At 45.1% G+C, this 26,090-nt stretch overlaps 1 protein-coding gene and 2 pseudogenes across 3 annotated transcripts; all 3 read right to left on the reverse strand.

Annotated features, from left to right (window-relative positions):
• Positions 1–2,701: 2,701 nt before the first annotated feature.
• On the reverse strand, positions 2,702–12,845 carry LOC309342135 (amine oxidase [copper-containing] 3-like). Its single transcript, XM_081862390.1, has 4 exons — positions 10,335–12,845; positions 5,774–6,059; positions 4,179–4,308; positions 2,702–3,957 (listed from the first exon to the last, which is right to left on the reverse strand). The coding sequence occupies exons 1-4, from the start codon at positions 11,908–11,910 to the stop codon at positions 3,673–3,675; spliced, it is 2,277 nt and encodes a 758-aa protein (XP_081718516.1). The 5' UTR covers positions 11,911–12,845; the 3' UTR covers positions 2,702–3,672.
• A 25-nt stretch (positions 12,846–12,870) lies between these two features.
• Positions 12,871–17,827, reverse strand: LOC309342778 (amine oxidase [copper-containing] 3 pseudogene; annotated as a pseudogene). The gene is made up of 2 exons (XR_014161680.1): positions 16,085–17,827; positions 12,871–12,947 (listed from the first exon to the last, which is right to left on the reverse strand). The product of XR_014161680.1 is annotated as an amine oxidase [copper-containing] 3 pseudogene (transcript).
• A 5,936-nt stretch (positions 17,828–23,763) lies between these two features.
• On the reverse strand, positions 23,764–25,393 carry LOC309342779 (amine oxidase [copper-containing] 3 pseudogene; annotated as a pseudogene). Its single transcript has one exon. The product of its transcript is annotated as an amine oxidase [copper-containing] 3 pseudogene (transcript).
• Positions 25,394–26,090: the final 697 nt, after the last annotated feature.

Consider the following 26,090-nt stretch of genomic DNA (forward strand, 5'->3'; position numbering starts at 1 on the left):
ACAATGTATTCCCAACAAGACGTGTTGACCTTTGCAGATTGGTTCCTTTCCAGTCCTCGTTGTTCTGAGCAAGGACATGGAGTCAACATTCCCAGCAGCAGTTTATTTAAGTATGTTCATTTAGTTAAAAGCTCGAGGGGGGGGGGGTGGATGCAGATCAGCAAAACCAGACCTAGAACGTGCAAAGTTAAAGGACATAATGCAAGCCATTTTTTAGGAAAGTTATGAAAGTCAAGCAGAAACAACTTGCATAGCCTCCAATATTTATCTGATGAAAACAGGGACGTCCTATTCCATAATAATAAGAAAAAGAATTATACTATTTATTTATACCCCACACATCTGATTTGGTTGCCACTCTGGGGGGCTTCCAACAAAAAATAATAATTAAACATTAAACATTAAAATTGTTTTTATATTAAAAAAAACAACCCTCCCTATACAGGGCTGCCTGATAACTCCATACCCTCCAACCTTCTCTGATGAAAATAGGGACGTCCTAAGGAAAAGTGGGACATTTTGGGATCAAATCAGAAGCTGGGATGGCTTCTGTAAATATGGGATAGTCTGGACTAGATGGAGGTGCCATCTTCTTAGGACGATTGAGGGGGTAACACCATGCGATGCCCTAATGTCACATGTGTAATGCTGCAAGGAGCCAGGGGGTGGAGCCTAACACCCCCTGAGTATTGAGGGGGCTCCGCCCCCACAAAAAATATTTTGGGGTGGCCAAAATTGCCTTGTCCCCTAGGAGCTGGCATGCCTGACAGTAAACACGTGTTCTGACGTCCACATAAGTAAAGAAGTAAAGGCCTGCTATATGTGAGCATGCAACTTCTAGACAAGAAAAACAGTGCAGTCCTAAACTTAAAGCATAGATGTATTGTGCTGTTATGTACTGAGTTGAATAGGATCTAAAATGCAGCAGTCTGATTGGTCCTAGAACAATGCAGCAGTATGATTGGTCCGCAGGAGCCACCCAATCCAGCTCCAGATGGAAGTGAATCCACAACCTGATTGGCTTACAGGAGAATCCCGGAATTAGCCAATCACGTGCAGCCCATTGTTTAAATAATGTATATAAAGCAGATACTTTGGGGGAACTTCCATTCCTCCTCACCACTAAGAGCTGAATAAAGAGCATGAAATCCACTCTCAACTCCGAGTATATTTCATGTGCCATGAATCATATCTTATCAGATACAATCAAAATGTAATAATAAAATCTACTGGCCAAGTTTGGATATCAGGGTGAACCGTTGTTTACTGTGCACGTGCTGATTAGAAGGACGGGGGATGAATTTGTTCCAGTTTGCATTTAAAGGCTGATCTACCCAATTTGTGCTTCCTGAAACCATGTGTGAACCGAATCACAGCCATCCTTCAAAATTCACACTTCTTTGACGTTTGTGATGCTGTTTCCCAGGCAAATAATGTGTGCAAAAATGCATGCTAAATGCATAGATTTGGAGGAAAGGCTTGTTAAAAAGTGTATGCATTAGGCAAAAATGCATACAAAGAATATTATTTATGTTATGATATAAATGTATACCCAGTGTATCAGTCGCCTGGGTGGTTTCACTGTTTTTGTTTTGGTTGTTGGTAAAAAATAAAAAATTTAAACATTAAAAGGGAGCCAGTGTGGTGTAGTGGTTAAGAGCGGTAGTCTCCTAATCTGGGGAACCAGGTTCGCGTCTCCGCTCCTCCACATTCAGCTGCTGGGTGACTTTGGGCCAGTCACACTTCTGTGAAGTCTCTCAGCCCCACTCACCTCACAGAGTGTTTTTTGTGGGGGAGGAAGGGAAAGGAGAGTTAGCCACTTTGAGACTCCTGAAGGGGAGTGAAAGGCGGGATATCAAATCCAAACTCTTCTTCTTCTTCTAAAAAACCCCAAAGATTATTATTTATAAAATTTATATCTCACCCTTCCTCCCCTAGGATCCCAGAATATGAGAAATAAGCACTAAAATGCAAACAATTTTTTTTATGAGCACTTTAAAAAGAAACTGATGCAGAAATGTAGAGAGCTGAATTTAAGTTTGGAAAAAATGAGAAACTGAAATTGGTAGAGCCTCCCATTCCTAGCCTATTGCAGCCACTTTGCTGGTCCCAAGTCATGTGGGAGAGAAAGAAACTATTATTTCCCACTTTACTTCCCAACTGGGGATCATGGTTTGTTTACTCTAAAGCATAATTCTAAGCCAATAACATACCTTGACTTATCATGGTTTGTTTGAGTGAAACAAAGCATAATTCCTGGTTCAGAGCAGCACAGGAAGAGGTCAGACCTTCTCTTTATAGCACTGGGTTTTAGCGGGTTAAAAGGATCATAGCTCAATGGATCACAGAATTGGAAGGGACCACAGGTTGGAAGGGACCACAGGGGTCATGCCATCCACCCCCCTGCAATGTAGGAATAGTTCACCCAATGTGAGGCTCAAACTCACAACCCTGAGATTAAAAGTCTCATGTTCTTTCCTTACTGCAAGATGCTGGTGTCAACCTAGATGTGTCTAATACATATCTGTACCAGGTTGGCAAAGGTTGATGTAGACTTACCCAGATGTCCAGAAAGGTACCATATTTGTCTTGGATAAGCTGCAGACTCAGAAATAGAAAATGTCTTCAGGTTCCCAGTGGTGGTCAGAGGGAGTAAACCTGCATTTCCTCTGCTGAAAGATTATTCTCTTTGCCACTAAGAATGATTGAGATGTATTTTTAATAACATTTGCAATTTCCAATGTTCAGGAGGTGTGGACATATATCTAAGAAACAGATACACAATTATTGGTAAAACCTGGATTGAGTCTTTTAATGTGGCAGCTTGACAGTGCCCATAATAAAGATGCCCCGGTATATTTTTTAAAAATGACAGGGCTTAAATTTTGAGCCTGACAGGTGGAGTGATGCTTGACTTTTCCTGACGTCTGTGGAATGAAACACTACAAAACCCCATTCACTTAAGCATAGCAATCTAGTCTGCCTTTTGCTAAATTGAAAATCATTTCAGCAAAACGGTGCCAAAGACACCAAATTAATTGAGTTTTGGAGGTGTGCTTCCATTAAAACAATAATCAGCACTGCTACTTGCAGAAATAGCAAATTAAAAATTTACATATAATCCAGGTGTATTAAAAAGAGAAACCCAATGGACTGCTTAGCTTTTGACTTCAATTTCCTCCTACCCTATCCCTGCTTTTTGCTAAACAGATCTGTTTTTGGATTGACACTGGCAGAACTGATGTGCATAAATCTTCCTGACAGGCCATTTGTGAGCAGCCACATACTAAATTTCTTGGTAATAGGCTTGAGTTTACTGGAAGGCAAATGGCATTGTAAATTGATAGTGTGCTAGGCAAATATGGTCACTTGTGCTATCACAGCCACAGGCTAGCACACTGCAGCTTTGTGTGGCAAACAGCAAGCGATGTAAAGTGTGTGGTGATCTAGTTGTCTGCCCAGCACAGAGTCCCGACAAAAGATTCTTGCAAATACAACTAGCGAACATGTGCAATGTGTGGAAGCAAGGCTTAAGATTTGGGTTTCAAAGACACTGGACGGAGCTGGGATTCGCTGTTCTTAGTATACACAGATTTCATGCTGCGCTGTTCAGCAGCCACCCACACTCTCCCTAACTCAAAACATCCCCACCCATCCCAAAATTAGAAGGCATCAGAGCGTCGTCATGTTTTGGAAGCCCTCATAAGTGAAAGGCGGGAAGCTGGGCAAGCACGCAGCTGTTTCTGGCACGCAGGCGAGGTAGTTGACGTCGCAGGAAGTGGGGTCCTGTTGGCTGCTGAAGAAAACACTGTCTGGAGAATCCATGGAAGGATCATCATCAAAATAGTTGTAAGGCCTCAAAAAGAAGCCAATCACGTTCCCAAGCGTTGGAGTGTTGGGAATGTCCTCAGCATGTGGAATATGCAGGAAGCCAGCGGTGATCCAGGCAACCAGGTCCTGCCAAAGGGAGACACAGAGGACCATGTTAAATGGCTAAGGGAAAGGCCTGGTGAGAGAAAAGGATGGTGCAGGAGAAGCTTCAGATATAATGAGCCACTGTTGATGCACTCCCATGAAATCTGCTCATCCTGTATATTTTAAAATATATCCAAAGTCTCCAGTCGCTGTGTGGCTTCAAGGTGATAGATCTGTCAGTGCCCATAGGGATCACAACTCACCTCATTGATAATGCTCTCATTGTTTAGGAAGTCAGCAAAGGCCACTGAAGGTGACCATGGGTCCATCTGGTTATAGATACTGGTGCTAAATGGTTCCTTCTCTTTCCGTTTGGTGACAGCCAGCTTGTACCTGAAAAGCAGAGCACTGCTGAGACTAGTGTGTGGAATCCCAACTACCCTAGGAAGGAGATCCAGTGGTAAGCTACAGAAGAGGGGTAGTTAGTATGCTGTCCGCCACGTGTTCTGCTCCAACTCCCATCAACCCCAGCCAACATGGTCAATGGCTGGCTGGGAGTTGTAGTCCAAAAACATCTGGAAGCCTATGGGTTCCCCACAGTTGCTGTAGTGCTTGACTTTCGTCATTCTCTCAAGATGGTGGATAGACTCCCAAATTTAGCTTCTCTAGAGCTGCTTGCCACTTTGGGGGTTTCTAGCTTGTTAAAATCCATATCCTGTTTGATAAACAGAAACACCACCTCCAGTATGCTCTTCCCTGTCCTTCCTGTTGAGTTGTATCCAGAGATAATAACCATGTCCCACCAGCTTTCTCCAAGCTGCCAGATTCCCATTATACCCACTTTATCTAATAATAATAACAACAACAACAACAACATCAACAACAACAACAACAACAACAACAATAATTTATTTGTACCCCACCATCTGGCTGGTTTTCCCCAGCTACTCTAAGATCAAGCATCCCAGTTTGACTGTGAGGCTTCTAGCGTAACCGTATCAAAACATATACACTGTGTGTCTCTCCACATATCTTTGGCACGTGTGTTTTGCCCTGCAGTGCTTTGAACTTCTATCATGTGCTCCTGTGCCTTCAATGTCTAGTTCTCCCCTGTACATTCTGGACAATCATTAACATTTTCACCCTCATCCCTAGGGAATGATTTGTGCCAAACTGGACCCTCCTCAGCTTCTGTTGGCTTTCATCCCATGATCAGAATGAAAGTGGTTCTGCTACAATCACGCACCAGCAGTCTGGTTCCTCTCCTTTTACATTCCCCAGACCATAACAAATCCCTTACCTTCCTCCTGACACCACATATTGAGACCTCTGAGCTGTGCCTGTCTAGCTTGCCCTATCTACATGGGGCAGGTAGCATTTCCGAGAAAGCTACCTTGAAAGTCCTGGTTTTCAACTTCTTATGCAGTGGCCTAAATTTTGTTTCCAGGACCACGTGACTACATATTCTGCTGAGCCCTGGCATTGGACATTTCCCCCCTGGCAAAGTTTCAGACATCATCAAAGCTTGTAACTGCAGGGACTCAGATGGAGCCGGGAGAGAGACAGAGTGGTGAACACAAACCAAAGCACTCAAAATCTCAACACCCTTAGAGTTAAGGAGCCCCAATTTCATGGGGAAGGGCCATGGTATGTATAAAGCCCTGGTTTCAGTCCTCAGCATCTCCAGGTAGGGTTGGGAGAGAACATGGTCTGACACCCAGAAGACGTGCCAGTCAGTGTACAGTAGACAATACTGAGATAGGTGAACCAAGGTCAGTATAAGGCAGCTACCTATGTCCCCGTGTCTCTGATCTGGGTTTCCCATTTGGGTTTCAGCATCTAAAAATTAGTCACTTACCTTCCCCAACTGATGGCTCGCTCCATTGGATCTGTTTCTGGCAGGTGGTCTCCAGAAAAGCTGACCATCTGGATCCGATAGCCTTGCTTATGGCCCCACTTGTTTGTGCTGTTGGCAGCAAAATATATGTGCCTTGGCATGTTGTCGTGAAGGCGGAAGGCGGCCTTGTTCTCAGTGTCCAAGACTTTCCTTACTATCTTCATCCGGTGAATCTTATTCTCTGGACTCCAAGGGGCCTTGACTGTCTCAAAAGCCATATCATTGGCTACCAGGGAATTTTTCACACCTAGCACAGAAAACAAATGAAGACAACTGTTGAGGCGTCATATTTTTCAGCTGCTTGGTCATGTCCACACAAGCACAGCTTTTGTTGACATAGAAAAGCAGCCACAAGTGCCAACTCCTAGGGCCCAAGGCACTTTGTGTCCCCCAAATATTTTTAATGATCCCCAATGTTCAGATGGCAAATGCAGAGCTGGGTGTGATGCAGCTTTAGCAACTGGTGGCTCCTTCTCCTCCCCCTGCATGGGGTGGGGCGGGGGAAGCAGCCGGTGGCACAGCAAGACAAGGAAGAGGAGGCTGATACTGGAGCCGAGTATGGCAGGGTGTGGCTCAGTGGTTGGATGCTCCTGCTGCTGCTGCTGCCGCCGCTACTGGGGTAGCTTCCCCCATCTTTCCTGGCCAAGGAAGGGAGAGGACAGGGGCTGCTGGCCTCTGGGGCTGTGCTCAGTATTGTACATACTGACTGAGCTCCCCATTGCTCCTTCATTGCCAGCCCTACCTGGAGATGCCTGGGCTTGAACCTGGGACCTTCTGTATGCAAAGCAGATTTTCTACCACTGAGCTACAGCCCTTCCCTTACATTGTGGCATCATGGTGGTATCATAGTTATGGGAGAGGTCATACACTCTGTGGCATTTGGAACTGGAGTTTGGATTTGGAGTTTGGATTTAATATCCCGCTTTATCACTACCCTAAGGAGTCTCAAAGTGGCTCACAATCTCCTTTCCCTTCCTTCCCCACAACAAACACTCTGTGAGGTGAGTGGGGCTGAGAGACTTCAAAGAAATGTGACTGGCCCAAGGTCACCCAGCAGCTGCATTTGGAGGAACAGGGAAGCGAACCCGGTTCACCAGATTATGAGTCTACTGCTCTTAACCAGTACATCACACTGGCTCACTGCTTGGTTTATGAAACAAATCACAGCCAGGTCAACTGTGTAGGGGGAAAGTAGCCACTATGGTCCAGAAATATCTGCTGGATAATTATAAATGCAGTTACCTGGGTGGTCGTTCTGGCTGGAAGCCACCCAAGTTGCATGCCAAATACCTTACACTTGGATCCTATCTGCTGGACCGAGGTCAGCAAAGACCATGCTATGGTCATAATCTCATCTATTTTCACACATCTAGAAGTGGGAGTAGATCTCACAGGCTGCTGAGCTCGCTCTTCCCTGTAGAAGAATGAGTCTTCAGTGGTCTCAGCAAAATAAACAAATGCAAATAACTTGCAGAATCACCTTCAGCATGGCTGCAAATCAGGTTCCTTGACACCTGCGGAGACACGTAATGTGCTGATTCCAGATCTAGACAGCATTTGTCAGGCTCCAGACAGATGTGAAGAGATGATTAAATTTGGTGGCATTATGTTCCGCTGAGCTTTAACTCATTTTTATCTTGCTATTTTAAAACATCTACTGTACTTTATTTGGCTTGAGTTTTCTTAGCTGCCTTGCGGCAAGCTATAAATATTTTAATAGAAACAAATGAAAGCTTAGATCCTAAGATAAAATAACCTCAGGAAGTTCACCAAAGGAAGGCTTCCCATCCCTTCCTCCACCTACACATAACTGTGGTGCCCCAAAAGAGCCTCGTGGGAGGGTTGGGACCCTCCTGAATAATTTCTGATAGGCTGGGAGGGAAGACAGGGAGACTGCCAGAAGGTCAAACTACACATTACTCTAAATGCATAGTGTACACACTGGTCCCCCCCCCCATTTAAATTACAGATATTAAGTCCATTGCGGCCATAGTACATGCAGAGGTGAGGTTAACCCCTTCCCTCCCCAGATGTGATTTGAACGAAAGTTAGTTTTTTGCACAGCTATGAGACTTAAGAGAGGAAGCAAGCAAGCAAGCAATCATTCGTGCCAAATGGTAGCTTCCCGTCCCCAAGCCTCATAACCATGTGAGGAGCCAGGTTTTATCAGGATCATGGCTGAAGCAGGAAGGCTTAATCTTTCCCTCACTAAGCACAACCGTCTCAATGAAAATCTGGGAAAGGAGGGTAATCCGTAATTGGATAAAGAAAATCCGCACAGACAGCAGCTTGCTGCACAATTAAAAGGAATGTCACATTAGGTTAACCTAGAGCCAATTTTCAGATCCAACTCCAGTTTGGCATTCTTGATCCCTCAGTAGACCACTGTGCCCCATTCCACATTTTTCAACCCTTCAGAGAAGGGGTATCAGGCCCTGCAGGGGAGAAGGTGGGGATGGGGAACGTTCTTGTTTTGGATGCAAGTTAAAGAGTGTTAGAGGAGACCTGACAAGTGAAGAGAATTGCATAGCAAGATACAGCCTTCTAAGCCACAGTCTGAAGGCGATTATTTGGTTTCCTAAAGGACACAAAGAGAATGAGCCCTGTTCATTTTAAGGTAATCCAGTAAGAGAAGAAATTGTACATACAGGAATATTTCCCCCCAGATTACTCCAATCCATAATTTATATTTATGGTACATGCTTAATAAATATATCCCTGCCCCATTTTCCATGCCATTAAGACAATGTTGTCGTGGCACACTGTTCAAACACATATTCATGTTTGCGCTGTCATCGTACGTCATCCATCAGCTCCAGCCTCTCCCACCTGGCCTTACACAGAATGAGTGAGCCTGTTGCTGAAATCTCAAGAGAGATAGCAGATTCTATAAACGTACAAGTCACATGAATACTGAAATATACTCAGAGTCGCAAAGTGATTTCATGCTCTTTATTCAGCTCATAGTGGTGAGGAGGAATGAATGGATGTCCCCTCAAAGTACCTGCTTTATATACATTATTTACACAATGGGCTGCACATGATTGGCTAATTCTGGAATTCTACTGTAAGCCAATCAGGTTGTGGATTCACTTATATCTGGAGCATGATTGGGTGGTTCCTGCCAACCAATCATACTGCTGCATTGTTCTAGGACCAATCAGACTGCTGCATTCTGAATCCTATTGTTCTAGGACCAATCAGACTGCTGCAATTTGGATCCTATTGTTCTAGGACCAATCAGACTGCTGCAGTTTGGATCCTATTCAACTCAGTACATAACAAATACCTACAGGCCAAAAGCTGGACTTGGCTTCAGGACAGCCCAAAATCTATGTCTGTGGCAGCAAACTCCAAGTGTTGGAGATGAGCAGCAGCTCAGGTGTCCCTCAAACTGTTGTTCCTGTTAGTAAATCAGTCCACCGAGGCTGCATTTTGTGATTGGTATAATTCACATGACTGTCTGAGAGAGTGTGGGAACAGGAAGAAACAGTCTTATCTCTTCCTGCTGCGTATGTTCTTTGTAACTGTACTTTCGCTGTTCTCGAAGCTGAAGAGAATGCTAGCCATTATGCTTTCTCTGTATATAATCTGTAAATAAAACGTAGAATAGAACTACAGCATCTCCCGCTTATTGCTGCACGATGCCAGGAGATTAGTGCGCATAAATCTTTATGATTTGTGTCGCTGGAGCGTCTGGAAAAGAAGGGAGTAGCTTTTCCAGAACCACGCTCACTGAAGGACACCCAGAGAAATGGGGGGCTGCCAATACCCCAGGGCATTTTCCATCAGTTCCCTGAGCCTTGAATGCCTGTTTTTCCATTACTCTTGGCAGAGAGAGTGGCATGAAAAGGAAGTAACCTCTGGTAAGCTGTTCATGTAAACCGTAACAGGGAAAACATATTATAAGAAGGAACAACAGTTTAAGGAGGATATTGACAACGGGAATGTGTGCAGAGCAGAGCAATGAAGATGTTCCAGGATCTGGAGACCAAGGCTTATGAGGAATGGTTGAGGGAGTTGGATATGTTTACCCTGGAAGAAAGAAGACCTAGAGATGATAGCCTTCTTAAAAATATATGAAGGGATGTCACATGGATAGTGCAGAAAGCCTGTTTTCTGGTGCTCCAGAGGATAGGACATGAACCAATGAATTCAAATTACAGGAAAGGAGATTCTGACTAAACACTGGGAAGAATTTTTTGAGAGTACTGTAGATGTTCAACAGTTCAATGCACTACCTTGAAAGCTGGTGAGCTCTCCTTCATTGAAGGTTTTAAACAGAAGTTGGAGGGCCACCTGCCAGGGATTAAATAGCTATGACTCCTGCAGTCCAGGGGATTGGACTAGAGGACCCTTGGAGTCACTTCCAAGTCTACCATTCTGTGATTCTTTCTGTATGGGCTACAAGCAGTCAGCAAGCAAGCCACAAACAGGGACAGAAAAGCCACAAAAGAGACATCCCCTTACCAGCAGTAGAAATTACTTCAATCCATAAGTTACAAAAGAGGTGTACACTTACCACCAATGTCCATATCCACCTTGAAATTAATGTTGTGAGTGTGAATTGTTCCCAGTGCCCACTCTTCAACTCTGTTTCCAAATTCCAAGGCATCGCCAAAGTAAAAAGCAGATTGAATGTATCCACTTGCATGGATCCTGATCCCGATAGCTCCATTTTGATGAAATATAAAATCCCAAATATAATCATAATTGCCAACTGTAGATATGGACCTGAAGACAAGAGCAGAATCCACCAGCCCTCCGTAAAACGAAGGCTCTGAGCGGTCATAATGGCGTCTCACAGGGACCTCAGCATTCTGCTCAAAGATGCAGATAGAGCCTTTGCGAGTGACAGGCAACGAGGAATCAAGAAAATAGTGCCTGTTCAAATAGGTAGCCAGGTAAGGACAATCCACGCCCTGGGTGAGAGTGGAGCCGGTTAAACCAAGGCCAAAGCTTAGGTCCATGTATCTGGTCAGCATTGCCCCTGGAGTGTTGGAGCCATAGATGGCAGATGCATCTTGCAAGCTTAACTCATAGACTATCCTCTCACCCTTAAACCTAACATCAAAGATCTGTGGCCCCCTATTGGCATCTATGCCAAAGGCAAAACTCCAGGGCATGAAGAAAACTTGGTTATTCCAAATACGGTAGCGGGGACCACGAGGTTCATAGTGCAAGGGGCCTAGTCTCTGGTGTGGAACCCTCTGCTTCAATGAGGAATATCCTCCATCAGAAGGAGCCTTTTTCACCTTGGCTACTTTAACATGTCCCGTAATGAACTGCCTCTCAATATCTTCCATGTCCTCAAAGTACTGTCCATTATAGAAGACTTTTAGCACTTTCCAATGAGAAATGTCTAGGCTGCTAAGATCTACCAGGATTTCAAATCCAACCGGATGCAGACGACTGCCAGGGACATTCTGAAAATGAACAACCCAGATTTTCCGGTCTCCTGATTTTTGTCCAGGTGGTAAGGCAGGAAAGTTTCTGAGATTGCTTCCATTGTAATATAGTACTTTCTGCATAAAGTTTGGAGCCTTGGGGTATTCTTTGTTCTTCAGGAAAGTAACGATTTCTTTGAACTCATTATTTAGGAGAAACCTTTTGGAGTAAGGCAACTTCCCTCCATACTTCTGCACTGTGACATCTTGGTGGTACATTGGTTTTGGAAGAGGACCAACCACAAACTCTGTGACATTTGGGTCCTGCTGGTTTCCAAAATGGAGTATAGCCAGAGCTTGCCGTGCAGGCCTGCTCCCTTGGTGGTCCAGGAATTGGAGCACTTTGGCTTTGGGAGGAAGCTGAAGGGTGATAGAAAAAATGCAGTTGTCCGATGGCTTGGCTTGAGGAGGTTCTACCAATGGCACCCCCAGGTTGTACTGCAGGTAGATCTTCACTTGCATGATCTCTTCTGGAGTCAAATCAGCAAATACCTGGCTGTAGATTCCATGGCTTCTTTCCTCCCTTCCCATCTCTTGAAGATGGCTGTCACAAAGTATGGGCTTCCCTCCTCTGTTTTGGAAAGCCCAGACCAAGATGAATATGATGGCTGTGCACAGAGCTAAAAGAAGATAAGCCAATTTCATGTTCATGTTCAGCAACGCTGTAAGCAGGTTCCAGGGATTTCACAAAGCAGAGTGTAGAATGCAGATTGAATCAGCAAACAGAGTATCTTGAATCCCAGGTGAGGGCAAAATCAAAGTTGTGGTGAGAGTCCTGCTATGCAAATGAGCTTCGAAACCTCAATAATCTTTTTATGTAGGCAACCACTGACCATATGATGCAGCTCAATTTTCCTGTAAAGAGGAAAGCAATGATGTATTCCGTCACACCTTGATAACCTGATTTGTCAAGTCTGAACACCTTTGTTCCTAAATGAGTTGACGCAGCCTACAGAGCTACAACAAACCACTCTTAAGTAATCTTCTTTATGCAGTGGGTGCAAAAAAAATGTTTGGAAGAGGAAGCTTTGCAGAAAGAAAGTGCCAGCAGAACTTCCTAGTGGCTGAGTCTTCCAACTGATGCAGCACTTAACTCCACTGAGGCCACACCCTCAGAACTACTGGCAGTGACTGGAGGTGGTTAGGAGGGAATGGAAGTGCCTGTCTATTGATGGAGCTTTGCCATTGAAAGAGCACGTCTGCCACATACATCTCAGCTATGCCCGTGAATTGTTCCATGGATGTAGAGTGGTTCTTTCACCACCACCACGCACTGTTAGAGTTCCAAATTAGACATTCTGGAGGCTGGGAAGAATGGAGATAGCCTTGGATCCACTGGATTCAAGACCCATTCATTCACCAGAGAGGCCCACAATGGGGCTTTCTCTATATAACAGCTTGGAGCTGACATAAGTAATCACAGGTGGAGATTTGCCCTATGTGGAGATGCTCTACCACTGAGCTATGATCCATCCTAAACCAGTTCCAAGGGTTCTCTATAACCGTCCAAGTGGTATCATCGTGCTTAAAATGTCTGGTGTGGATCTCTCTTTGTTGTTTTGACTTACAAATCGGCTTCCATGTATTTACACTTGATTTTCATTTACAGTCCTATTCTTCTGTAGACTGGAGAAAACACTGAAGCTGAGCTGCGCACTGATCTTCTGCTTTCCATATATGCTGAATATCTGGGTCAGAGAGAATGTCATGTGTTGGGAGGGAAAGGCTGTTCATCGAAGATCACAGAGAGAGAGGCAGGAGACCGCAAGCAAGGAAGCATCAGGTGACACTAAACACTAGTCAGCAAGAGTCCTGTGTTTGTCAGTAAGCCTGCATAGCACTGGCCTTAAATTAATTAACCACTCCATTATCCACACAATTTCCGAGAAAGGCACTGCAAGTTTGATGTTCTGGTAATTCTTGAATTGTTACCTGGCTGGTTTTGCTTGTGCCCTGCAGCTTAAAACAAGCTTTGCAAGGGACCGGTTGCCAGAATTCGGAGCTGAGAATTTAAAAGTAGCTGACTTATTTAATCCTGGCATATCACTGGGTGAGATTTGCCTAACGAGCCCCATCAGTGGCAGGGTCAGCTCAAGACATTTTGCTGCCTGAGGTGAAGGACAAGATGGCACCCACCCCCAAGGCACATACAGAAGCCAGTTTGATTGGCAGTTGAATCTTACTCCAATATAGGGGAAATGAAAGTATCTTGTCATGTAGATCCCTCAGGGGACAGAGGAAGATTGAGATGAGAAGAGCAAAGTGAAAGCAGCCTGGCATTGCCTTAACTTAGGCAGCATACACACGGTGCATTTAAAGCACATCTCTCCCAAAGAATCCTGAGCACCCATTTCCCAGCACCCACAACAAATTACAGCTCTCCGAATTCCTTGGGTGGAAGGAAATACTTTAAATGTGCTTTAAATGTACAGTGCATATAGGTAATGGTAAAGGTAAAAGGTCTCTACCCCTGGATGATTTCAATGGAGACAGCACTCTCATGCTTAAAGGTAAAGGGACCCCTGACCATTAGGTCCAGTCGTGGCCGACTCTGGGGTTGCAGCGCTCATCTCGCTTTCTTGGCCGAGGGAGCCAGCGTACAGCTTCTGGGTCATGTGGCCAGCATGATTAAGCCGCTTCTGGCGAACCAGAGCAGCGCACGGAAATGCCGTTTACCTTCCCGCCGGAGCGGTACCTATTTATCTACTTGCACTTTGACATGCTTTCAAACTGCTAGGTTGATAGGAGCTGGGACCGAGCAATGGGAGCTCACCCCGTCGTGGGGATTCGGACCGCCAACCTTCTGATCGGCAAGTCCTAGGCTCTGTGGTTTAACCCACAGCGCCACCCGCGTCCCTACTCTCATGCTTAGATTTCATTAAAGTCAAGAGCTTTCTTTGGATTGTGCGCTTAGCACGTTTGCAGCTTCTGAAAGGTCATGAAGAAATCTGCATACTAGGCCTTTATGTAATTCAATGGCAGTTCGGATCTCAAGTGGTTTTACCACCCTCTAGTGGGAAATAATCCTCTTCATAAAAGGAAACTATTTTATGTGGAGAAGAGATTTATCCTTCTCTGTTGTCCTGGATCAGCAGGATTTCAGGGGGACATAGCCAAGGAAGCAGCAGTATTTGAATCCTTTTTAAAACAGCAGCTACTCTAAAACTGAATGAGAAAGCCTAGTGGGGAGCAGAGTGGGTGGATGGATTCCTCAAGACATGACCTGAAGAAGACACATAACTGTCAGGAACTGCTCAGTCTCGGTGCAATACCACCATGTGGTGAACCATTGGATGGCAAGTCTGAGCTTCTCAGTGAAGTTCTTCAGACCATGGGCTGACTCCAAACTAGCCATTGGATTATCCTGGACAGGAAAGACTATTTCTTGCTAAGCTTTACTCAGATAACAAGATCTTCTGGTGTGCTCCAGTATTACTGGTTTACACCTTAGTCCCTTCTTTTGTTTAGTCCTTTGTTGTTGTCTTGGTCTTTGCCCCAGATGTCTAGCATGTCCTTAGTTCTACACTGAATATAACCCTTAGGCTTCAGCCCTGGCTACTGGCTGGTCCCATGGCTCCCGGGCCTCCCTGGATGGCTGCCCATGGCAACAAAGCAGCCCTTACTGGAAAATGAGGGAGATCTTGGTCAAGTGGCCAGATGGAAGATTTTTGCAGAATGCCAAGTACACCATTTAGATTGAGTTTCATAGAATCATAGAACTAGAAAGGACCCCGAGGGTCATCTAGTGCAACCCCCTAATCTTGGAGGAAAGATGGGACCTTAACGTAATAAATTAAATAGGTGAATCATGTCTACAAATTGCCTATGGATGAGAAAAAGTAGTTCATGTAAAAAAAGAGAGCAAGGTAGCCTTCAACGGTTGGCGTTCAACTAAGTTTTCCTCAGAGAAGACCCCTTGAAATGAATGAACCTAACTTACATGGAGGCAATCTCCATCAATTATGTTTTAGCTATCTATTTCTGAGGAGCATATACTTCTCTGTTTAATATAAAGTAATCATAGCAAAATGCTCTCGGAATGTACCATTGTGTTTTAAATTCACTCCTGAATCTATCCAATAGGAAGCCCTTCAACCCTGCTGTGGATATTGCTCTGTTTCACTACCAAAAGTGAAGTGACCAGCCCCCGCCACCTGCCTGCCACTAGATGGACCTTGGTCTTAAAATAGGTTAAATAGAAATATACTGGGCTCAACCGGTGGCCCCAAAGGGCCCAACGATGTGCATTCATAATTCATTGAAATAAGAAGCAGACATGGATTTGCCTCCCTCAAGACATGTTTTGAGGAGAGACTTCAGGAATGTCAAGCGCTTTTCCCAGGGTTCTGTTTCCATGGAATGAAGGTCAGTGGAGACAGCGATGTCTATAGAATGTTTGGTATTATTTACACATATATGGAACCTGAGCATAGGATGGATGGGAGCACAGCATTAACAGATTGTGCTTCTCCATCAGGCATCCAGGGAAACCCCCCTGACACAACTTGGGTTCAGCACATGTCTCTGTCACCAGGTTCCAGAATCAGCCCAAACTTTCTCACACAACAATTCCCTCCTACACACACACCACACACTTCGCCTATAATCTACATCCTAGGATGATGCAGCATCCTGCCAGGTGAGGGGGGGGGGACACCCTCTCATGAATACTCCATGAAACCTGAAAATGGGTCCATTTGCAGAACTGGGAAACAAAATAACATCAGAACCACTTAAAAAGCAGCTATTAGCTGGCAGCAAGTGAGCTTCTACCAGCAATAGAAATTAAGGTAATTCATAAGTTACAAAAGAGGTGTACACTTACCACCAATGTCCATATCCACCTTGAAATTAATGTTGTGAGTGTGAATGTCTCCCAGTGCCCACTCTTCAACTCTGTTTCCAAATTCCAAGGCATCGCCAAAGTAAAAAGCAGATTGAATGTACCCACTTGCATGGATACTAACTCCGACAGCTCCATTTTGATGAAATTTAAAATCCCAAACATAATCATAATTAGCAACTGAAGATATGGACCTAAAGACCAGAACGGAATCGACCAACCCTCCGTAAAACGGAGCCTCTGAGTGGTCATAATGTCGTCACACAGGGACCTCAGCATTCTGCTCAAAGATGCAGATAGAGTTTTTGCGAGCGACAGGCAACGAGGAATCAAGAAAATAGTGCCTATCCAAATAGGTAGCCAAGTAGGGACAATCCACGCCTTGGGTAAGAGTGGAGCCACTTGAACCAATGCCAAAGCTTAAGTCCATGTATCTGGTCAGCATTGACGCTGGATTGTTGGAACCATAGATGGAACCTCCCTCTTGCAAGCTTAACTCATAAACTATCCTCTCACCCTTAAACCTAACATCAAAGATCCGTGGCCCCCTATTAGCATCTATGCCAAAGGCAAAACTCCAGGACATGAAGAAAACCTGGTTATTCCAGATGCGGTAGCGGGGACCACGAGGTTCATAGTGCAAGGGGCCTAGTCTCTGGTGTGGAACCCTCTGCTTCAATGAGGAATATCCTCCGTCAGAAGGAGCCTTTTTCACCTTGGCTACTTTAACATGTCCCGTAATGAACTGCCTCTCAATATCATCCATGTCTTCAAAGTACTGTCCATTATAGAAGACTTTTAACACCTTCCAGTGAGAAATGTTGAGGCTGCTAAGATCAACCTGGATGTCAAATCCAAATGGATGCAGATAACTACCCGGCACATTCTGGAAATGAGCAACCCAGATTCTCCGGTCTCCTGATTTTAATCCAGGTGGCAATCCATGGTAGTATGTGAAATTGCTTCCATTGTAATAAAGTACTTCCTGCATAAAGTTTGGAGCCTTGGGGTATTCCTTGTTCTTCAGGAAAGTAACGATTTCTTTGAACTCATTATTTAGGAGAAACCTTTTGGAGTAAGGCAACTTCCCTCCATACTTCTGCACTGTGACATCTTGGTGGTACATTGGTTTTGGAAGAGGACCAACCACAAACTCTGTGACATTTGGGTCCTCCTGGTTTCCAAAATGGAGTACAGCCAGAGCTTGCCGTGCAGGACTGATCCCTTGGTGGTCCAGGAATTGCAGCACTTCGGCTTTGGGAGGAAGCTGAAGGGTGATAGAAAAAATGCAGTTGTCCGATGGCTTGGCTTGAGGAGGTTCTACCAATGGCACCCCCAGGTTGTACTGCAGATAGATTTTAACTTCCATGATCTCTTCTGGAGTTAAATCAGCAAATACCTGGCTGTAGATTCCATGGCCTCTTTCCTCCAGTCCCATCTCCTGAAGATGGCTGTCACAAAGCATGGGCTTCCCTCCTCTGCTTTGGAAAGCCCAGACCAAGATGAATATGATGGCTGTGCATAGAGCTAGGAGAAGATAAGTCAATTTCAAGTTCATGTTCAGCAACACTGTAAGCAGGTTCCTGGAGGTTTTTTTTTATAAATAAGTTAAAAAAACCTGAATTTCGAAGAAAGTAGGGAGAAATACCAGCTCTGCAAGTGAGTTTCAAAACTGTGTGGTTTTCTTCATCTATGCAAACACCACCTAATGTGATGCATCTCCAAGGTCTTTCACAGAGCAAAGGAATGATGTACACATTCACACCTTAATTAGCTTATCTGTCAAGTCTGAACACCTTTCTCGTAATTGGATTAGACACAGCCTACACAAGCAGTTGAAACATAAACTGCCATTAAGCAATTGTCTTTCAGAAGCAGCCAAAAAAAAAAATGTTTAGAGGAGGAAGGTGTGGGGAATATATTTGTAAACAGGATCAAATGTGAGAGCCAACTGATCCGCATGTGCCTGATTCTTGAAGTTGGCGCATCCCTGAATTCTACTGAATTTTCTACAGAAGGGTAATACTGAAGTCCAAATCTTCAGGACTGCTGACAGAGACTGGAGGTGGTTAGGATAAGGTTACCAGACGTCCCCGTTTCCCGGGGACAGTCCCTGGATTTACAAATCAGTCCCCTGACAAAATCCTATCATTCCAACTGAAGTTGAAAAGTGCCCCTGGATTCATTGAAAAAAAACTGGTAACCTTACGTTAGGAGGGAGTGGAGCTGCCTCTCCGATAATGAAGAGCTTTGCCAATAGAAGATGCTCATTAATGATCCATCAGCATAGAGCTCCAGTATCCAGTGTTAGGGTTGAAAGTTGACATTGTGCGAGCAAGGCAAGATGACGATGGCCTTGGATCTACTGGATTCAAGACCTCTCCATTCACCAGAGAAGCCCACAATTGTGCATGCTCTCTACACCCACCTTGTGCACTCTCAAAGCACTATTACACCACTTTAACAGTCATGGAGAATCCTGTAAATGTGCTGGGAATTGTAGCTCTGTGAGGTCAGCAGCCTTAACAAGCTACAGTTCCTATGATTCTCTATGACTGGTATTCTACGTCTCGGTACTATTTCATAGGATCAAAACCACTGTTGATTCAATAGAAGAGTTATACTGCTTATATATTCACTCAACCACTAAAGAGCATGGGAAGTGTACATTATAGCACCCGCCTCAACCTCCATAGCATGCAAATGCGTTATGGCATGTTGTTGTGCCGGCTTACAAATTAATTTCCATTGCACTTGGTTTTTCATCCCCAGTCCCATTCTTCTGTAGACTGGAGAAAACACTAAAGCTGACTCTCTGCTTCCCTTTTATGCTGACTGTTTGGATCAGAGAGAATGTCATGTGTTGGGAGAAAAAGGCTATGCCTAGTGGGGAATAGAAGATTGATAGATCATAGAGAGAGAGGCAGGAGACTGCAAGCATCAGGTGACACAAAACAAGAGTCAGCAAGAGTCCCTCACTTGTGAGTAATCCTGCACAGCACTGGCCTTAAATTAATCAGCGACTGAATTTATCAGCATAATTTCTGAGAAAGGCAGAGCAAGCTTGATGTTTTGGTAATTCTTGAATAGTTACCTAGCTGGTTTTGCTTGTGCCCTGCAACTTAAAACAAGCTTGGCAGATCGCCAGAATTCAGAGCTGAGAATTTAAAAGTATCCAACTTATTTAATCCTGACATATTACAGAGTGAGATTCACCTAACAAGCCCCATCAGTGTTATGACCAGCTCAAGACATTTTGCTGCCTGAGTTGAAGGGCAAGATGGCAGCTTCCTCCAAGTTTGATTGGCAGTTGAATCTTACTCCAATACAGGGGAAAGGAAGGTATCTTCCACTGCACTCAAGGACATAGGGGGTATAGGTAAAGGTAAAGGGACCCCTGAGCATTAGGTCCAGTTGTGACCGACTCCGGGGTTGCGGCGCTCATCTCGCTTTATTGGCCGAGGGAGCCGGCGTACAGCTTCCGGGTCATGTGGCCGGCATGACTAAGCCACTTCTGGCAAACCAGAGCAGTGCACGGAAACGCCGTTTACTTTCCCGCCAGAGCGGTACCTATTTATCTACTTACACTTGGCGTGCTTTCAAACTGCTAGGTTGGCAGAAGCTGGGACCGAGCAACGGGAGCTCACCCCATCGCGGGGATTCGAACCGCCGACCTTCTGATTGGCAAGTCCTAGGCTCGGTGGTTTAACCCACAGCGCCACCCGCATCCCTTATAGAGGGTATAGGGCAGACCAAATGTCACTCACAACTCTTTCCCTGCCTCTCAGCATCTACTGCCTGAGGCAACTGTCTCACTCTGCCACATCATAGGGTCAGCCTCGGTCAGTGCATTTGCACAATAGGGCTTTCTTCTCCCATATCCTACCACCATCCTGCAAAAGTGACAAGGGGGGACCCCCAGAGCAGCACAATGGGGAAGGAGAAGAGGGGTTGTTCTGTGTGGCAACCTGAAAATCTTGCACTGACTGAATATTCAAAATAGCATGACACTGACTTCCTCCTTCTGACTCTTAGTGTAGCATTACCTCCAGGGGGCAGAGGAAGACTGAGACAAGAAGAGCAAAGTATAAATTGGCTTAACTTAGGCTGCATACACACTGTACATTTAAACCACGTATCTCCCAAAGAATCCTGGGAACTGTAGTTTACCCATCACTACTTCAATTCCCAGCACCGGTATGCTTTAAATGTATGGTGCATATGCAACATTACAATTCCCATGTTGTTCAGTACATGAGAGAATTTGTAGATGCTTTAAGTGACAAGCACTATAGCACAGCTTAGAGGGCAATTCACAGAAAAGCTGCTTACATTCAGTTATTCCTATGGCGATCAGATCATCCTTAGTTCTCATTTCAATGGAGACAGCTCTCTCATGCTCACATTTCATTGCATTCGATAGCTATCTTTGAACTGTGCCCTTGGTACATTCACAGCTTCTGGAAAGTCATGTAGAAATGGCTTTGCATAGAGGGGAACATAAGATTGGGAGATCGTAGAGTGTGGCGTGAGATGGCAGGCATGCGTCAGGTGACCCATAATGCAAGTCAGCAAGATATCTGCATTTGTGAGTAAACCTGCACAACACTGGCCTTGACTGAATCACTTAATAAATCAATTAACTAATGCAAAAGTAACTGTTCGCTACACAAGTAAAAGGAATTGTGGGTTCCCACTCCTCCAGCAGAAGCTTTTTGGAGGAGTGTCTGGCACTGCAGCAGAGAGGATGAGATGGGAAACTTTGGATGCTAGAGAAAGGGTGCTAAAGGAGAAGAAGAGGAGGAGGAGGAGGAGTTTGGATTTGATATCCCGCTTTATCACTACCCAAAGGAGTCTCAAAGTGGCTAACATTCTCCTTTCCCTTCCTCCCCGACAACAAACACTCTGTGAGGTGAGTAAGGCTGAGAGACTTCAGAGAAGTGTGACTAGCCCAGCAGCTTCATGTGGAGTAGTGGGGAAGCAAACCCGGTTCACCAGATTACGCGTCCACCACTCTTAACCAGTACACCACACTGACCTGACAACCAAGGAGAACTACAAAGGTGGATTTTTCTCTTTCTTAGCCATTGCCACTTACAGCCTAACTACACATGGCACAGAATTCATAATATGCAGCATTATGTACAGGGTTGTTGTTGTTGTTGTTGTTGTTTTTAAATGAACTAATACCAAGTGGGAGGGCCCAGTTAGTATTAGGACTGCAGTCCACAGGTAAGCTATGTTTAATTCTGCTAAGCTGACATCCTATCCTGCATGAAATTACCCATGTGGGGTGGAAATCCTTGGCACCAATGGGATCTTCCCCACCCCACCCCCTGGTGAATTTCTGAGCAGGGGTGATTTTCATGGGAACAAAACAGCATTGGGAGTGCTGCAGTACTGCCAAAAAATCAGGTTTGCTTGCCCCTGAAACCTGCTAAAGATGCAGTACACTTGGATTTAATTTTAACGTATGATGCCTTGATTCAGTGTGCCTCCAGACTGCCAGTATGAAAGATTCAAGCACATACTGGAACTTCAGGTTTGTGCAATTAAAGTGGATCAAAGGTAGCTGGTGCAACAAACCCACTTGATTTTTAAAAAAAATTTAGATGAGATTTTGTGGTTAGGAAATGCATTGGATTGTGTGGGATGAATGAATGGGTAATGGGAAGTTGCACAAGGAACCCACAGGTAGGGTGGAATCCTGACAAGACAGAAGTACTGTTTTTGGGGGACAGGAAGTGGGTGGGTGTGGGGGACTCCCTGGTCCTGCATGGGGTAACTGTGCCCCTGAAGGACCAGGTGCACAGCCTGGGAGTCATTTTGGACTCACAGCTGTCCATGGAGGCGCGGGTCAATTCTGTTTCCAGGGCAGCTGTTTACCAGCTCCATCTGGTACGCAGGATGAGACCCTACCTGCCCGCAGACTGTCTTGCCAGAGTGGTGCATGCTCTAGTTATCTCCCACTTAGACTGCTGCAATGCACTGGTAGAGGAATGGGAGTGTGGAGGGAGCAGACCGCCCCTGGCACCACTATTCCAGTAGGGAGCCATTGCAGTGCGCCCCCCAGATACGCTCCGCGGACACCCCATGCACGCCAGGTGCCACGCCCCCACAGGCAGGGCGTCACACCGCCAGAACTTGCGCCACGCACCTGCCAGCAGCATACCACGCCCTGGGATGTGCGGCACGCCCCCCGGGGGGCGCCAGCCATGCCCCTGCCTGCTCTCCACCCCCAGTAGCGGAGCATGCAGCTTCGCCACTGCTGCAATGCGCTCTACATGGGGCTACCTTTGAAGGTGACCTGGAAACTACAACTAATCCAGAATGCTGCAGCTAAGACTGGTGACTGGGAGTGGCCACTGAGACGACATAACACCGGTCCTGAAAGACCTACATTGGCTCCCAGTACATTTCTGGGCACAATTCAAAGTGTTGGTGCTGACCTTTAAAGCCCTAAACGGCCTCAGTCCAGTATATCTGAAGGAGCATCTCCACCCCCATCATTCAACCCGGACACCGAGATCCAGTGCTGAGGGCCTTCTGGCGCCTCCCTCACTGCGAAAAGCGAAGTTACAGGGAACCAGGCAGAGGGCCTTCTCGGTAGTAGTGCCCATCTGTGGAATGCCCTCCCACCAGACATCAAAGAAATAAACAACTATTTGACTTTTAGAAGACATCTGAAGGCAACCCTATTTAGGAAAGTTTTTAATGTTTGATCTTTTATTGTGTTTTTAATATCCTGTTGGAAGCCACCCAGAGTGGGTGGGGAAACCCAGCCAGATGGGTGGGGTATAAATAATAAATTATTATTATTATTATTATTATTATTATTATTATTATTATTATTATTAAAGTCAGGATGGACTTTTGTTGCTGTATATCTGCCCAGCAAACAAATGAAAATAATGCTCAATGAAGACCAGCTATAATCTAACCTCCAGCTAAACTTTATGCAGGCAAATTAGGATGAGTGTTCAATAAACAGGTCATCTGGAGCAGCCCAAAGAGCAGCCCAACGAGCTCACATGCACAAAAGACAATCAGCTACATTGTCCCTAGTATACATACATAATCTAAACGCTCAGCTCCCTTATGCTCCTTGGTTACCTGGATAAATATTAATGATGAGTTCCAGCATGGATGCCAAGAGAAACGTCAAGAACTTTTGTGGGATGTGGGGTTGCACAGTGAAAGCTGGCAGGTTTCTGCAGCATTAGGGTGCAAGCTGCAAGCTGGTCTTAGCCACAGGACAGCCCAAACTCTATGTCTGCGGTAGTGACTTTCAGGTGTTGGAGATGAGGAACATCTCACATTTTCTGCAAACTGTCCATCACTGAGCCTTCAGTGACTGTTTATGTGTGTTTTCTGGTGCTTTTCATAGACAGAGAGGCATGGAAATGAAGAAACCTCTGATAAGCCATTCATGAAAACTGTAACAAGGAGAACATATGTCTGAGCTACAGATACAGAATCATGCCACTTCTAGCTCTCAGAAAGCTAAAATAAAAGGCAACCTTTCGTCAAATACTTAAAGGCAAATTTAACGAAACGCTCCATCAAATCTAACAAAATAATCACAGAAACAGGGGTGCAAAATAACACCGGAGCCTGTGTAAAAAGCAGCTCTTAGCTCTTAGCAAGCAAGCACAGAAAATTCACAGAAGAGACATCCACTTACCACCAATGTCCATATCCACCTTGAAATTAATGTTGTGAGTGTGAATCGCTCCCTGGGTCCACTCTTGCACCCTGTTACCAAATTCCAAGGCATTGCCGAAGTAAAAAGCAGATTGAATGTACCCACTGGCATGGACCCTGACACCGATAGCTCCATTTTGGTGAAAAATAAAATCCCAAACGTAATCATAATTATTTACTGCAGTTACGGACCTAAAGACCAGAACGGAATCAACCAACCCTCCGTAAAATGGAGGCTCTGAGCGGTCATAATGTCGTCGCACAGGGACCTCAGCATTCTGCTCAAAGATGCAGATAGAGCCTTTGCAAGTGACAGGCAACGAGGAATCAAGAAAAACGTTCCTGTCCAAATAGGTCGCCAGGTAAGGACAATCCACACCTTGGGTGAGTGTAGAGACACGTGCACCCATGCCAAAGCTAACATCCATGTATCTGGTTTGCATGGGTGCTGGATTGTTGGAGCCATAGATGGCAGATGCATCTTGCAAGCTTAACTCATAGACTATCCTCTCACCCTTAAACCTTACGTCAAAGACCTGTGGTCCCCTATTAACATCTATGCCAAAGGCAAAACTCCAGGACATGAAGAAAACTTGGTTATTCCAGATGCGGTAGCGGGGGCCACGAGGTTCATAGTGCAAGGGGCCTAGTCTCTGGTGTGGAACCCTCTGCTTCAATGAGGAATATCCTCCGTCAGAAGGAGCCTTTTTGACCTTGGCTACTTTAACATGTCCCATAATGAATTGTCTCTCAATATCTTCCATGTCCTCAAAGTACTGTCCATTATAGAAGACTTTTAGCACCTTCCAGTGAGAAACATCTAGGCTGTGAATATCCACATGGACTTCAAATCCTACTGGATGCAGATAACTACCAGGTACATTCTGGAAATGAGCAACCCAGATTTTCCGGTCTCCTGATTTTAGTCCAGGTGGTATTCCATAGGAGTATCCGAAATTGCTTCCATTATAATAAAGCACTTTCTGCATAAAGTTTGGAGCCTTGGGGTATTCCCTATTCTTCAAGAAGGTATGGATCTCTCTCAGCTCATTCTCCAAAAAAAACCTTCTGTAGTAAGGCAACTTCCCTCCATACTTCTGCACTGTGACATCTTGGTGGTACATTGGTTTTGGAAGAGGACCAACCACAAACTCTGTGACATTTGGGTCCTCCTGGTTTCCAAAATGGAGTACAGCCAGAGCTTGCCGTGCAGGCCTGATCCCTTGGTGGTCCAGGAATTGCAGCACTTCAGCTTTGGGAGGAAGCTGAAGGGTGATAGAAAAAATGCAGTTGTCCGATGGCTTGGCTTGAGGAGGTTCTGCCAATGGCACCCCCAGGTTGTATTGCAGGTAGATCTTCACTTCCATGATCTCTTCCGGAGTTAAATCAGCAAATACCTGGCTGTAGATTCCATGGCCTCCTTCCTCCAGTCCCATCTCCTGAAGATGGCTGTCACAAAGCATGGGCTTCCCTCCTCTATTTTGGAAAGCCCAGACCAAGATGAATATGATGGCTGTGCATAGAGCTAGGAGAAGATAAGCCAATTTCAAGTTCATGTTCAGTAACGCTGTAAGCAGGTTCCTGGGATTTCACAAAGCAGCCTGTCGAATGTAGATTGAAATAGCAAACTGAAATAGCAGAATTCCGCATGAGGGCAAAACCAAAGTTGAAAGAAACTCAGGGAAGGAACTTGTTATGCAAGGGATTTTCAGAACTGAATACTGCTCTTGCTCTAAGCAAGCAAGTACCACCTATACCATGAATCTCAAAGGTCTTGTGTAGTAGAAAGCAAGACCTTAATACCTTAATAATCACATTCATCAAGTCTGAACACTTTTCTCCTGATTTAATTAGTCACAGACAACAGAAAGAGTTAAAACATAAGCCACTCTTACCCAATCATCTCCCTGCAGAGGCAGAAAAAAAATGTTTCACAGAGGAAAATGTGGGAAACCTCTTTGAAAATAGTATGTAGTGGAAGACCCAGTAAAACCTGCAAGTAAATAAACACTGCAATCCAAAATCCCAGAACCGGTGACAGTGACTACAGGTCATTAAGGAGGAGTGAAGATGCATCTCCACAGATAAAGAGCTTTGCCAGTGAATGAGGACATCTACCACAGAAACCTCTGCTAGGTCCTTGAATAGTTCTATGGGTGTAAAACTACCACTGGTGGTTCTTCCACCAGTGATAGCCAGTGCTAGGGTTGAAAATTAGAAATTCTGTGGGTGTGAGTAGTGGGGCAAGAAGGTGATGGCCTTGGAGCTACTGGGTTCAATATCT

The sequence above is a fragment of the Podarcis erhardii genome, assembly GCF_964252035.2.
Source record: "Podarcis erhardii genome assembly, chromosome: 5".
NCBI classification, from domain to species: Eukaryota; Metazoa; Chordata; class Lepidosauria; order Squamata; family Lacertidae; genus Podarcis; species Podarcis erhardii.

Bases quoted from the DNA above. Each gene is read 5' to 3' on its own strand.
- LOC309342135 (XM_081862390.1), bottom strand. From the start codon at position 11,910: ATGAACATGAAATTGGCTTATCTTCTTTTAGCTCTGTGCACAGCCATC. The intron at 6,060-10,334 runs GTAAGTGTACAC...TTTCTGTGCTAG, and splicing joins GGTGGATATGGACATTGGTG to GTGTGAAAAATTCCCTGGTA. The intron at 4,309-5,773 runs GTAAGTGACTAA...TCTGCTTTTCAG, and splicing joins CGAGCCATCAGTTGGGGAAG to GTACAAGCTGGCTGTCACCA.